At 39.0% G+C, this 13,430-nt stretch overlaps 1 protein-coding gene across 2 annotated transcripts; it reads right to left on the minus strand.

Annotated features, from left to right (window-relative positions):
* Positions 1 to 1,259: 1,259 nt before the first annotated feature.
* On the minus strand, positions 1,260 to 12,946 carry LOC139142068 (organic cation transporter protein-like). Of its 2 annotated transcripts, XM_070711857.1 has the most exons (10): positions 12,486 to 12,946; positions 10,615 to 10,718; positions 8,926 to 9,080; positions 7,131 to 7,299; positions 5,864 to 6,011; positions 5,319 to 5,416; positions 4,597 to 4,817; positions 4,090 to 4,204; positions 3,478 to 3,687; positions 1,260 to 2,667 (listed from the first exon to the last, which is right to left on the minus strand). In XM_070711857.1, exons 1-10 carry the CDS (start codon positions 12,915 to 12,917, stop codon positions 2,604 to 2,606), a joined length of 1,716 nt encoding a protein of 571 aa, XP_070567958.1. In that variant the 5' UTR covers positions 12,918 to 12,946; the 3' UTR covers positions 1,260 to 2,603. The 2 variants fall into 2 exon arrangements, with proteins under 2 accessions (XP_070567958.1, XP_070567960.1); XM_070711859.1 differs by lacking the exon at positions 10,615 to 10,718 and having other exon boundaries at positions 12,486 to 12,675.
* Between the last annotated feature and the right edge of the window lie 484 nt (positions 12,947 to 13,430).

A 13,430-nucleotide genomic window follows, 5' to 3' on the forward strand; every position in this document is an offset into this window, starting at 1 on the left:
ATGTTTACAACAGTATCATACTCGCTCCCTTTTATCATAAACTTCCTGTCTGCAGAGCGTTGAACTCTAGCTCGCTGCTTCGCACTCAGGCCTTGAATTGACAGTTTGACGCAAGTCATCCATAAGGATTATCAATCAAAATACATTATTGCTCAGGGTGAAGGAAAAACATTTAGTCAAAGTTACTTTAAAATTGAAACATTTTTGAACACACACCATGGAATCAATCAGTACATAATATGAATATGAATATGAATCGTTTTGTCTTTCTGTAATGTCATAATTTACTTGTTACTTGTAACAGTTGTAGCGTACAATACTCGGTCATTGTCCTATCAGGAATCAGAGAACGACAAGCAGTGTAAAGGTCGAAACATAAATATCACTATTTTGACTTTTATCGGTCCAGATAGGAGATGAAAACTGGACCTTCATAAAGTAAAATCTTAACAACTTAGCTCGTTTATTGAGCCATTCTTTTAAAAGGATTGGGGATTCAGAGCCGGGCGGTTTCGACCGTGCTGTCTTCGCTAGGTGACTAGATGCCGTACGCAATATTGCCCAACAACTGATGTTCGCGTGTATTAAATGCTAAATTAGGGGAGGAACAAACAGACAAAGAGAAGCACAGATACAGATCGGCACAACTTTAATTCTTCATGTGGACCCATGTTGAAATCATTGATAGAATAACATGGACCATTGTCCATCCATGATAAAAGTAGACCTGCATGCTGTATTCTGGTTACGGAGCAACGTCACAGGAATGGACCATGGTCGTAATCGTGCTCCCCCGTGTCATAAATCTCCGCACCTTGTATGACTGATCACGGTACAGCAAGCTCAGTATCGCTGTCCCAATGTCACGTGCCTGGCCGCAGTTAGGGAAAATTATAGGAAAAAGTATTCACGTCATTGGTTGTACAGTGTACTGTGCAATTGTGTAATCCTTACCAGCCACTTCCAATTATGGTGCTGGTAAAAACTGTTGAAATTGTGACGTAACTTCATTGAAGTTTGAGCCCCATAGAAAAGACATGGATATTGTTTTGTTGTGTTTGCAGGCTTGTTCTGTGGGCTGTAGAAGTGTTCTGTGTATGGTATAAAGTTACTCCCATGCATCTTTGCAAAACACTGAAAGTTGAGGGGTATATTACCTTCTTGAAAAATGCTTTTAAATGCGTCTGTTTGCTACCCTGCATATCAATCAATCAATCGATCAATCAATCACTGATAAACGTAAAAGAACAAGAGACAGATTTGGAAAACTGTCACTATCTTTTATTTAAGTTAGTCGAAGTTAGTAGAAATTGTCCATATCTTGTAATAATTTCATAAAACGCCAGTTGATTAAAAGCATAAAAATCATATTGCGTCAATTATACACTTTTAAATGTATAGCATGTAAGTTCATTGGTAAAAGTTGGATTTAAATATTGTATGTAGGGACCTAAGGATAAATGATATAAAACATACAAAATACAGATAAATTTTAAAGATTCGCAAAATATGATACAATAACGAGAATATTCAAGGAGTTCAGGAGCAGACAGCATTTTCAAGTTTAACCAGAAAATGGATCCGGGCTACCATAAACTTGTTCATGTATATATGAAAGTAGTTATCCTTCCAAAACATACAAACACATTTTGTGTGCAAGTAGACTCGCACACACAACGATGCTTCCCGGTTGACAAAAACTTTATAAATATACAGAAAAATATGGCGTATATTTTTTCCTATTTACACAACAGATTTATGTATATATAGTTCCATACAATAGATGGCATGTTCAAAATATATTTCAGGGCTTGATTTATAATGCTCGTTAATATTCCAGAACTATACATTGTCGCAAAATATTGCGTACAGAAGAAGACTATCTTTAACTCCTTTATCTAATGTGGTGTTAAGGATTACTGGCACTTGACAAGAATGCCCGTGAAGATTATTTATCCTTCATAATGTTGCCTTACCATTTTTCTCGACAAGAGGTTCGAATGAGCTAGGTATTGAGTTGAAGGGACTTCCTTTAGGAATTTCAGAGGATTTGTACAGTAAGCCTGCGATTTTATGGTATCGCTGCTGTCGTCGTTTTTCCTAATACTTTTACATCGACATTTCTTGCATAAATTCCAGGAAGAACTGAATAAACATTTCAGAAACGCTTTGATCTATATAAAATATGATGCTGTACAGCAAATAAATGGACAATAAGAGAAACGTTTGAAAAAATCTTCTAAAATGTTTACGGTAATGAGACTCAAATTCGACACACTTATAGAAATTCGGTCACCTGACTTGAAAATAGCGAATATTAGTTTTCGCTTTACACACTCCAAAAATCCTTATGGCGCCAAACTGTGTGATGTGACCGACATTTCGAAGGTAAAATGGTTGATGAGTCTATTTTACTATATATGGGAATATATAAATTTTGTGGTTACTGGGTAACTTTCATGCAATATCTTTAAAGACAAATGCAAGACCTAATGTCATTTACGTCACGTAATTGAACCCTCTTGATCTTTCCGTTGACTACTGCAGAATTGAAGAAAGATGTTTCGCCGTGAACAGCACGAATCTCTGACGCGTTTTGAGATTCAAAGCCTCGACAATTCACCATTTCCAATTCCACTTACATCCTCTTCTGGTTTGGGAGCTTTCCTGAGAATTAAAAAAGAACGAGTTGAAAAACTTTGAAAACATCAATAAGTATACTTAGGAGCGCTATTTTTCATGCGCATGTGCGTTACATCGCAGACCTATACAGTGTGGCACATACTGCAAATTGGCTGGTCCCCGCCTCAGTGACTAGCACAAAGAGGCAGGTAAGGGGAAACCGCAATGTATCGAATTACGAAATCTGATTGGTTGAATCATGGGGCGCTGTCATTGGCTGTTCAATTTTATTTGGAAGTAACGCTAAAATTATCACAGTTTCATGATGCGAACGTGGCTAGAATTTAACCAAGGATTTAATTACCATTCGTACAAGTTTTGAAATATTGGCAGCTACCAGATTAGACTAAAAAGCACGCGACAAAAAATGATGCACTATGTGCGGGCATGCGCAATTAACAACTTCCGGGAGACCAAAAACTGTCTCATTTCAAAATGGCGGTTTGCCTGTATCTGCGTCTTACTACGTGCTGCGTCTAGTCACGTGAGACGCAGTGATCAGCGAAATAATGCAAACAGCAAGAAAGAACGAGTGGGATGATAAATTGCAAACACACAAATTGTTGCTTTTGATCTACGAACTTTGACCTTTGCAACTGAAATATTGCCATTATTCGTTGTCACCATTGTTTTCTTCGTAAAAAAAAAACATTTTAATTAAGGGACCGATGTTGCTACATGTGAACTGCATGTCGGAGTACTGGGTTCGGTCCTTCTGGATGCAATTGAAATTATATAACGATGATATAATATATACATAGAAATGAGCGCCCTCAACCACTAAGAAGTGCCTACTTTCCAAACTGCTCTCCCTCCTCCATGGTCTCTGGTAGTTTCTCCCTCCTTGTTTCCGGAAGTGGTAACGTCAGAATGCCGGCGATGATCGAGGTGACTCCGAACACTAGGAATGGAAGCGGTTTCCAAAGGTCACCGAATAATAACGCCTGAGGAGCCAGTATGCCTCCAATGCACGAAAACATAGAACACAATCCTATACCGATAGACCTGAAACGAAAGATAGAATTGAGGATTACTAGTAAACCAACCGAGACCATGGTAGCATTTGCTCAATTAAATGGCAAAAAAAACATCCACTCCAATATTATTAAAACAGGCTCCATGCAAATCCCTTCATAAACCCGCGGTACTGTCAACAATGGCGGCATTACGTTGAAATTGGAGCGGTGATGCGAGGTATATATACATTGTTGTAGAAAACTTGGCGGGTCCACTGCTGTGAACTGAGCTTGAATTAATTGTTTGTGTCTGTAGTACATGCTTGTATACTGCTCTCTGCATACAGTTATATTGAGTTGTTTTATTAATTTATTTATTTGTTCATTCATTTATTTACTTTGCTAATATTTTCAGTTTTTCAATTATTTTCTCGCTCGAATTAACACTGACCTCACCGGAGTCGGGAACAATTCCAATGCGTAAACATAAATCATGCCGTAGGAGGAAGTGATGGCAAACTTTCCAATCATTGCGGATGTTATCTCGATCCAGGCAAAGGGTCCACCTGTCATTGATGAAGAGTAAAAGTTTACTGGAACTGTTCGTTTACTCCATCAATTGAGGGTGGCGTCATCGGCAACGAAGAAGATGAAGCACACGAACAAACACAAGAGATATTGTAAATAGAGCAATTTCACTTGACTACAAATACAAAGTAGGTAAAATTTTTAGTGACTATGAAAATTGCTATGCAATTAAGCAACTAGTAGGGCGCCCTTAATCGAAAGGTAGCATGTAAAATTCCAGCCTCCTCCACCACCCAGTTCATCCTCCTAGATTCGAGTGTGAACTGTTTATCGATACTGACAAAATCCCCACCATGAGTAATGTCATTTTTGAAGTGTTTTTGTGCAATGTTCCTGCAATGAGTCCATTACCACATGTGGCATTACTCACAGGCCGGAATCAAGGCAGCGCATATGCACCCTATTCCACTTAATACCATTGTGATACATAGAGACCATCTGCGTCCGAGGTAGCGAAAGTCCATCATCCAGATGCCTATGGCATATGCAGGGATCTCGACCAACGCGGAGAGAAATGCGTTGATGTAGTCATCCCCGGCCAACGCAGAGGTGTTGTATGAAATGCCGAAGTACACGAGATTGTTTATAGTCCTGAAAGGGGAAAATAGTCTCAAGATCATTAAACTTAAACTAGAGAGATTTAACATATATCGCAAGGATTCGCCGTGTCTTTTTTGTTCTGTTAGGTCACTGCTATCAACTTTTAAAACATAAACAGTTCACCGAGCATATTTCTCCGAGGGGACAAGAGCACAGTAACAACTGAAAATGTCAAATGAAATACAGGATAACTAAAAAAACATAAAAACTTCATCTCTTGGAGGTTCATAGCATTCTGTACCAAAACCTGCCACATGTTTCTGTTGTACAATTTAAAAAGATATAGTTTTATTGGAACACTGTTGTACAGGTTACCATTTGAAGCCATACATACAATAATAACACATGGAGTTGGCATACCTTTAAATTTAACATTTGCATTAAATTTGAAACAAGGGTGTATGGACGGCTCAAATAAAATTTGTCTTACGCTATCTTTGGAAGCGTTTTATCGTTAAACCGTACAATATCTACATGTAGAGGCAACCTTACCAGATATAAAACATTATCAAAGACTTCTTTCTCATGTTGGGCAGTCGAACCAAATCAAGGGCGCTATATCTTTCTTCGCTTGAGATATTTTCTTTGCTCTATGGAATTAAATGCATATTTCAACGTAGAAGTGCCATTATTCACCCTGTGTATATCATCAGAGCATTCTATTTTGCCATTGTCTCGGACCTCTCTACACACAACGCAATTTGTCCCTGGTCCGTTACCCAATCGTCCGTGTTATGTTTTCCTCCCATTTGTCTAATTCAACAGGTATAACGTGTCGTACGCCCGGGCCGGAGTTCTTGCGCGTGCTTTCTACGAAACCAGTGCACTAGAGTATGCTGGGCAGACAAAAGATACTCACTAAACTTGGATGTAGGTTCATTAATTCTCAGTGGTCGAGATCACCTAACCGAAGGGGCAAGAGTTTCCATGTTTTATCATTTTTTTCAACATGTCACGCGACAATGTTTAAGTAAATCACAATGATGGAATTACACATGAGGTGTTAACATGTGATAAATAGTCCTATTATTTCATACCTGCTCATTCAAGGCTGGTATCCATGTGCCATCGAAAAGATGAGCTGGTACTTCCACTTTATTGATCTTCGCACATTTTCGGATGACTATCTCTGCTTCTTCGTCTCTTCCAACAGAAAGTAGCCATCTGGGAGATTCGGGAATAATCCTAATTGGTGATGGAAAAGCAGAATAAGTACGAGAATGCCGGAACTAAATATTCAAAGGATTAATTTAAAAACTTTACCACTTCTAAAAATTAATGTTTTGCACGTCTTACAATGTCAAGGTATTGACAGGTGATGACCTTTCATGCATACCCAATTTACACAAACTGACTATTGCTAGGAATTCCCTGCATTAAGAATATCGTCGGAGCCCTGGATTCTTAACCAAGTGTGACGTAATCATTTTTGAAGATTCTGAACTTACGATGTATCTACAACATTGACTTCACTGTAGAACATGGGGTGGTTTCTAGGTGTACAGTCGACATCGCGTGATGATGGGTCAGGGTCCTCCGCTAGTAATGACGTCATTGCGTGTTTTGCCTGTCCGCTAATTGATTCAGTATCAAGACCCCGGTATTTGTAATAGTGCAATCTTGCCACTGGTCATGCATTTATTGCCAATTTGTAAAACTTTCTTTCACGTCTTAAACGGCAAAGGCTGCCTATTGTTCTTGATATCACGTGGAAATTAGACATAGGTTCAATAATCAGTATCGTTGAAGGTAAATAAAAAAAATTATAACAGGTCCAAGGAACAAGTTGAAAATGACAATAACAATAGGGAGATCTTGAACCACTTTTCAGTGGTGGCACCAGGTATCTGGAAAAACGTACCCTGCTAGCATGTACACCCGTCAAGATTTACCTAAAGTGACACTTTTCATGCAATCAAGTAAAACCACCGAATTACTGTTGTGATTCAAAAATGTTGTCACATCCTTTCAGGAATTGATGGGTCATATTTCGACACAACATCTCCCGGTCTACCATAGAGCTCCTTCATGACCTAACCTATCCAGTTCATCACATGCTTACTCACACATCAACAAAACTTATGAAATTGCAACAAATTTGACCATCAGACTGTCGGTTTATCACTTCATAATGGTACGATGGTTCTGTTATAGTCCTTCTTGCGCTTAAGTACAGTGAGAACCAATAACTCAAAGCATATCAAAGTAAGGTAAAACTTTAAGCAAACAAAGCCAAAACACTGATCCCCTACGCAATCAGGCAAATCTCCATTCTGTCTGGATTCAGTACAAATTTATCATTACCACCAGTAAGTCAGGAACAGAACATTGGGAACTGTGATGACCAGCTGCAGTATGCACCATTCCCGGATGAAGTAGGCGTATAGGGTCAACAACATGTACCCAACGCTGTAGAACATTGGGTACACCATGCCGGCGATTGTACGTTTACTGGGGCCAATGTATTCGGTAGCTAGGAATAAAGAATTAAAAAATACTGATGTCAAAAACGACATTGAAGTAATCAAGCAACTTGTTCCGTAAAATCTCGTGTGATTTAGCACTTTTATTCAGTTGTTCCTCCAGACTTAATTCATTAAACGGTAAGACACTGTAGCTTCAATATTTTTTACCTTTATTTGAGGGTCAACTTCATCTCGTGGAACGCTTACAATATTTATTGGTTAACAGTATGCAGACGCTGTAATGTATTAAATCGATAAATTCAGCGTAGCTTTCATCTTGTTTTGATGAATGTATGTTCAGAGAACGTTGTAAAACATGTCAAATGTTCGCTATATATGTCTGTTTGTTTACTCAAATCGGACTTTGCAAACTGAGGCTCATACATCAGATGATGGTTTTAGCACGATCGACATGGCAGCATTTGATTGTTAAATGGTCCAGGCATCGCAACGTGATAAGTTATGGCCCTTTAATTCGTACGTCAGTCTGATGTTATCCAATAATGTTTATCACGGCATCTAATGTCTCAACAAGGACAGCATCGGTTTTCTCAGCGTCAGTCATTAGTTCGCCACCAATTACTCTTATCGTTTTCCGATTAAATTGGAAGTTTTGTCCCTTTTTCGCAACTCAGTCCTTCACAACATGTTTATCTATATTTCTACACATAGCAAAGACATGACACAGATATGATAATCTAGTAACACTTGGTAATTGAGTTCTACAAAGTGTTAAAATCATGTGCAAATTGACGTTATATATCTGGCGATTTAAACCATGCATGGAAAAATGATAGTAGGTGCTCGTCTTTCCAATGCTGTTCCTGATTGTGCAATGGGCATTAAAGCGTCTCCCTGACACTGACCTGTGAAGATTTCAATTTTCAATTCATTCATTCATTCATTCATTCATTCATTCATTCATTCATTCATTCATTCATTCATTCATTCATTCGTTCGTTCGTTCACTCGTTCGTCCGTTCGTTCGTCCGTCCGTTCGTTCGTTCATTCATTCATTCATTCATTCATTTATTCATTCATATATTCATTCACTCACTCACTCATTCACTCACTCATTTAAACAAACGCGGAAAATCTGCCAAGGTGACTGCAATCACACTCAGCTTGCAAAATGTTGAAACTCTGTATCGCATATCTGTCATCATAAAAGGTATTTAGTCTTTTACTGCTGTTGTATGCGCTATCTCAGATGTCGAATCCTATAATACAATAATAAAAAATTGTATTGTAACGAAAAATATGTTGAAGACTGCACGTTGGTGATAAGCGAGGTATGGGTGAAATCTGTATGTATGTATGTATGTATGTATGTATGTATGTATGTATGTATGTATGTATGTATGTATGTATGTATGTATGTATGTATGTATGTATGTATCTATGTATCTATGTATGTATCTATGTATGTATGTATCTATGTATCTATGTATCTATGTATCTATGTATGTATGCATGCATGCATGCATGCATGTATGTATCTATGTATCTATGTATCTATGTATATGTATGTATGCCTGCATGCATGCATGCATGCATGTATGTATGTGTTTATAAAAATACTATGCCAAACAGCCTTGTCACGTCAGTGACTGATGCAGGGATGCAGACCTCACCTATGATAAATCCAGCCATGTATACGGAATAAGACGCCACGGAGAGGAGAAAGCGAATCACTACAAACATGGCATAGTTCACGGCAAAGGCTTGAATCACACCGAAGATAATCATGAATGTGAAGGCGAGCATTAAACCTGGCATGCGACCAAATCTGAAATAAGAGAGAGTGATGGTTTATCTTTACGTACAGAAAAAGGGGGAGAGCGACAGAAATAGAGACAGACGGACAGACAGACTTGCAAATAGACAGCTGGCAGAGGAAGAGAGACAAAGAGAGGCTGACACAGACAGGCAGAGACACAGAGAGACAGGGACAGAGAGACGGAGATAGAGACTCATCTGCATTGAGCTTTGAGAGAGGCTTTGTCAAAGTAACGAGTGGGACATCTTCTACTGTGGCAAAAGATCAGTTTGGTTACTGCTAAAGTCGTGACCACAAATGGAACTATTAAAAACAACTAGAATTTAGGCATAATACTACTTTTCATACATTTATATACATATTGAGAGTTGTAGTTAGTGTTGCATGTTTGGATGGACACGATTGGAAGTATTTTGGGATAATTTGATCTTCATATTTTTCAAATTTCTCAAAAATGTTAGGTGCCCTATAGATGAATATCTCAATATTACAAATTACTCATTAAAAACATGTGTGTAACGTACAAAGAAAAGCAGATGAGCTGACATTTGCAGACTCTAAAGACATTATTTCACCATCCAATTATCCAAATTTACTTCCAATCGTGTTGATGAAAAAATTGTTTTCATGAAGGTTGAATTATACCATTCTTGCCTGATCAAGCAAGCAAGTTCAGTAATTCTGATGGATAATTAAAGTGACTGTCTTGGATGTTGATGTGAGCTTTTTAAAATGTTTGGCAATGGCAGTTGCCAGGGCGTCCTCCTCGCAACTTTGAAACGACAACTGTAACTTTATTGTGTAACCTGCAAACATAGGGGGAACACGTTCATAAATAGATACGTTAAAATTACAGCTCACATCCAAAACACTGGAGGTCAACCGTAAAATATGCAGATCTTCGTCTTTTACAGAAATGTTTAAGACAAGATTGAGCAGTTAGCATTCAATAAGCATTAGGTTTCACAAAATATCGAGATTTAAGTCCGAGTACATCGTACAGCGAAGGTATTATTCGAAACGTGTAGCGCTCGAGACGAGGACAAATACAAATATACGAAGGCATGAATATTGGTGTTATTTTGAGAATAACCTTATCATTACACCTTCTTCTGTCGAATTTTTCAACAAAAGTCGAAAGTAAAGTGTTTTCAGAGTGTCTTGTTGTCCGCTGCGTCGCGTGATCGCACGCAGACTAGGAACGCGTTCAGCGAGTCCGCTCAGGGTAGATGACCAAGTGCGCACTAGTGCAGTGTACTTGAAGAAATATTGTAGTTCGGCAGGATTATTTCGCATTCAACGCTTTTGGATTGGCCATTGCTCACCAGGTGACTATATGGTCGTTAGGTGCATATGTTTTCAAATAAAAAGAAATCTTGTCTGGTTTCCCTAGTGTTTATATAAAACTGTTGTAATTGAGTGAGGTCACAGGTCAAATAGCGCACAATAACACCCAAAATTATCGAACGCCACGTCAATATCATTGTGCTCTGCGTCCACGGATACAGCGGAAGGTATATTAAGAAATATAATTATAGCTTACTTATCCATAATAACGCCATATATGACTCCTCCAATCAGGTTGCCCGACATATAGACAGAGGTTGACAATGCATCCAAATAGAACCGATCGCACACCAAGTCAAACTGGAATTTGACAATAATACACCTTATGAATATCGCTTTTATCGTAGACCCTCCAAAATTGAGGGTCTATGCTTTTATTATTTCTTTATGTAAGCAAATCCCGCGAATCAAAAAGTGATTGAATGCAGCAATGATCTGATCTGCATAACATTGTTCATGATCAGGCTAGAAATAATAAAAATGCTAAACGCCAACACCGAAACAAAGAAATGTTGTGATATTTTACATGTTTTCCGGTCTCTTGGAAAGAGAAGGAAATCTTTCGCTTGTTAGAATTGCTCCTACAACTTAAGGGACTGGACACAAATTACAGGGGGATTGGCCAGTGTTTTGGGGGGATGGGTCGCCATTTTTCGCGCAAGTATTTTGAAGGGTCATAAAATTTTGTGCAAGCCTATGGGGGAGGGTCACCTTTTTTATGCATCAAAGCTGAAATTGCATGTGCACGTATTACAGAAAATGGAATACTGAAAAAAGAAAAAATGCCTCCTGGCACTTTCATTTCTGTCGTTTCCATTTTCGGCGCGCCCTTCGGGCGCAAGTTCAAGGGTATAATAAACAATGTATTGATGATCCAAGCAGCCACATTGATTTTCCAACTCCTCTATTGTACATATAAACTGTCCCCTATAATGACGCTTTCAATAACAATTTGGGAGATCACTTATTTGATATCATTCTCCCATTGACAATCCATTGGGTATAGGTCGGTGTCAAATGTTCATGAAGCTGTATGTACATTTTTCATTTTTGAGGACATTGACAGAATACAAACTATTCAGAATAGTTCAAAATGTCATCAATAACAACTGGAAGCTTCAGGTCGAACAACTTTTGAATAACAATTTAGGATCAGATAACCTACGAGTCGTTTGTAGTTTCCTCATAGCCTACAATGTATAGTGAATCAACATTCGGTGAAATTCCAAAATCAAATTTCTTGCACAACCATGGACTTGAAACCACTCTAGTCTAATCATGAACATTAATACTAATAATTAGGTGTACATAAATGCACAGATTTACCTAGTTTTGTATTGGAAAAAAAATATTCATAGTTTCATCATAGGCTGCCATGCATAGTGAATGGACATTTAAGTGAAATTCCAAAATCAAATTTCTTGCACAACCATTGCATTGACTTGAAACCACTCTAGTCTAATCATGAACATTAATACTAATAATTAGGTGTACATAAATGCACAGATTTACCTAGTTTTGTATTGGAAAAAAATATTCATAGTTTCATCATAGGCTGCCATGCATAGTGAATGGACATTATCGATGAAATCTAAAAATTACATTTTTTGTACATGCATGCACTTTTTACCTGCCACTTCAAGCAAAGTACATTTACATGAATTATCACACACTTATGATTTGATATGTTTTGGACAAAGCGTTATATCGGCCGCATTTTGCCTTCCTTTTGGGAGGGGACTTCAAAAGTATAGCAAGTCAGAAGGAGGTCTTGAACACATTGCGGGTTTTTTTTGGGGGTGTATTGAGTAACAGGGGAGGGTCACTTATTTTCATGCACTGATAGGGGGAGGGTCACTAATTTTTGTGCATGAACTTTTGAAGGGTCACTATTTTTGATGCAGCGGTTTTTCGATAAACACCGGCCCACCCCCCCCCCCCACCCCCCGTAATTTATGACCAGTCCCTAACCAGGCATCGAATGCACAATCTTTATGAATGGGACGTTTCGAATCCCTTCCCATTCCGTAATAATTTTTGACCTTAGTCTCACCTTACATGACTTACCTGCTGGTTGACCGTTGATTTAAACTGCGAGGTGTCGTAAACCCAGCCATGGTCACAACTTGTTGTTTTATTCGTGTACAGACTCGGCGCTGACGGATGAAGCAACTCGTCAAGTCCAACGTCGAATCGCTCACATTGACTGAACCCGAGTGTCGTCCCGCAGAGGTCCTCCATGCTCTCCCTGGGCAAGGTGAGGTTCTTCACCAACTCCTCGCATTCCGCGGTCAGACTGTCATTGCACAGCTGCTGGGTGATGTTCTCTACGGCGGGAACCAGGCACCAGTGATCGGTGTAGGCTTGAATGTACACCGGCGCGAAGGACTGCATCACCGGAGTCAAGGAAGTCAGCCCCAGCATGAAGAAACAGAACTTCTGATAAGTTCCAAAGTCCCCGAGAATATACCGAAGGACATCATCGTATTGCAACATCATTTGGGCCAGCTGCAGGCAAGAGGCGCAACGATGACACACCCGTTGACCGACCACAGACTAAACTATCGTCACTTGGCTTCCTGCGAGAAAAAAAAAACTAAAAGATTATAATACTGTTGAAACTACTTAAACATTCCGATCAACGAAATGAGGGAGAGGGAGACAGAGACAGACAGAGAGACAGAGAGACGGAGAGAAGGGGATTACGAGTTTCCTTGCTATTGGTGTAGTTGTAGAATATCTGGACAGCTACATGTACTAGGTAAACTGACCGGTCAATGACAATGATAACTTCGCTGACCTCTATGTAATACAACCCTTTTCAGAATTAGAGCGCGAAGCCACTGCAGTGAACTGCAATGAACTGCTCACACTAATTAGTTTCAGCTGTAGCCAGCTGGCAAAGTCGACAACATTGTATGTCCCATGCAGACAGTTTGTCTGGGGAAGTTGAGATAAAAAAAGATTTGTACATGGACCAGTGCATGGTAATGTTACATTGTATCTTAATCT

The sequence above is a fragment of the Ptychodera flava genome, chromosome 10, assembly GCF_041260155.1.
Source record: "Ptychodera flava strain L36383 chromosome 10, AS_Pfla_20210202, whole genome shotgun sequence".
Classification (NCBI taxonomy): domain Eukaryota; kingdom Metazoa; phylum Hemichordata; class Enteropneusta; family Ptychoderidae; genus Ptychodera; species Ptychodera flava.

Excerpts from the sequence above, each read along its gene's own strand:
- LOC139142068 (XM_070711857.1), bottom strand. The coding sequence starts at position 12,917 with ATGATGTTGCAATACGATGATGTCCTTCGGTATATTCTCGGGGACTTT. Across the intron at positions 4,818-5,318 it reads TTGATAATGTTTTATATCTG|GACTATAAACAATCTCGTGT; the intron begins GTAAGGTTGCCT and ends TTCCCCTTTCAG. Across the intron at positions 2,668-3,477 it reads GAGGGAGAGCAGTTTGGAAA|GAAAGCTCCCAAACCAGAAG; the intron begins GTAGGCACTTCT and ends TTTAATTCTCAG.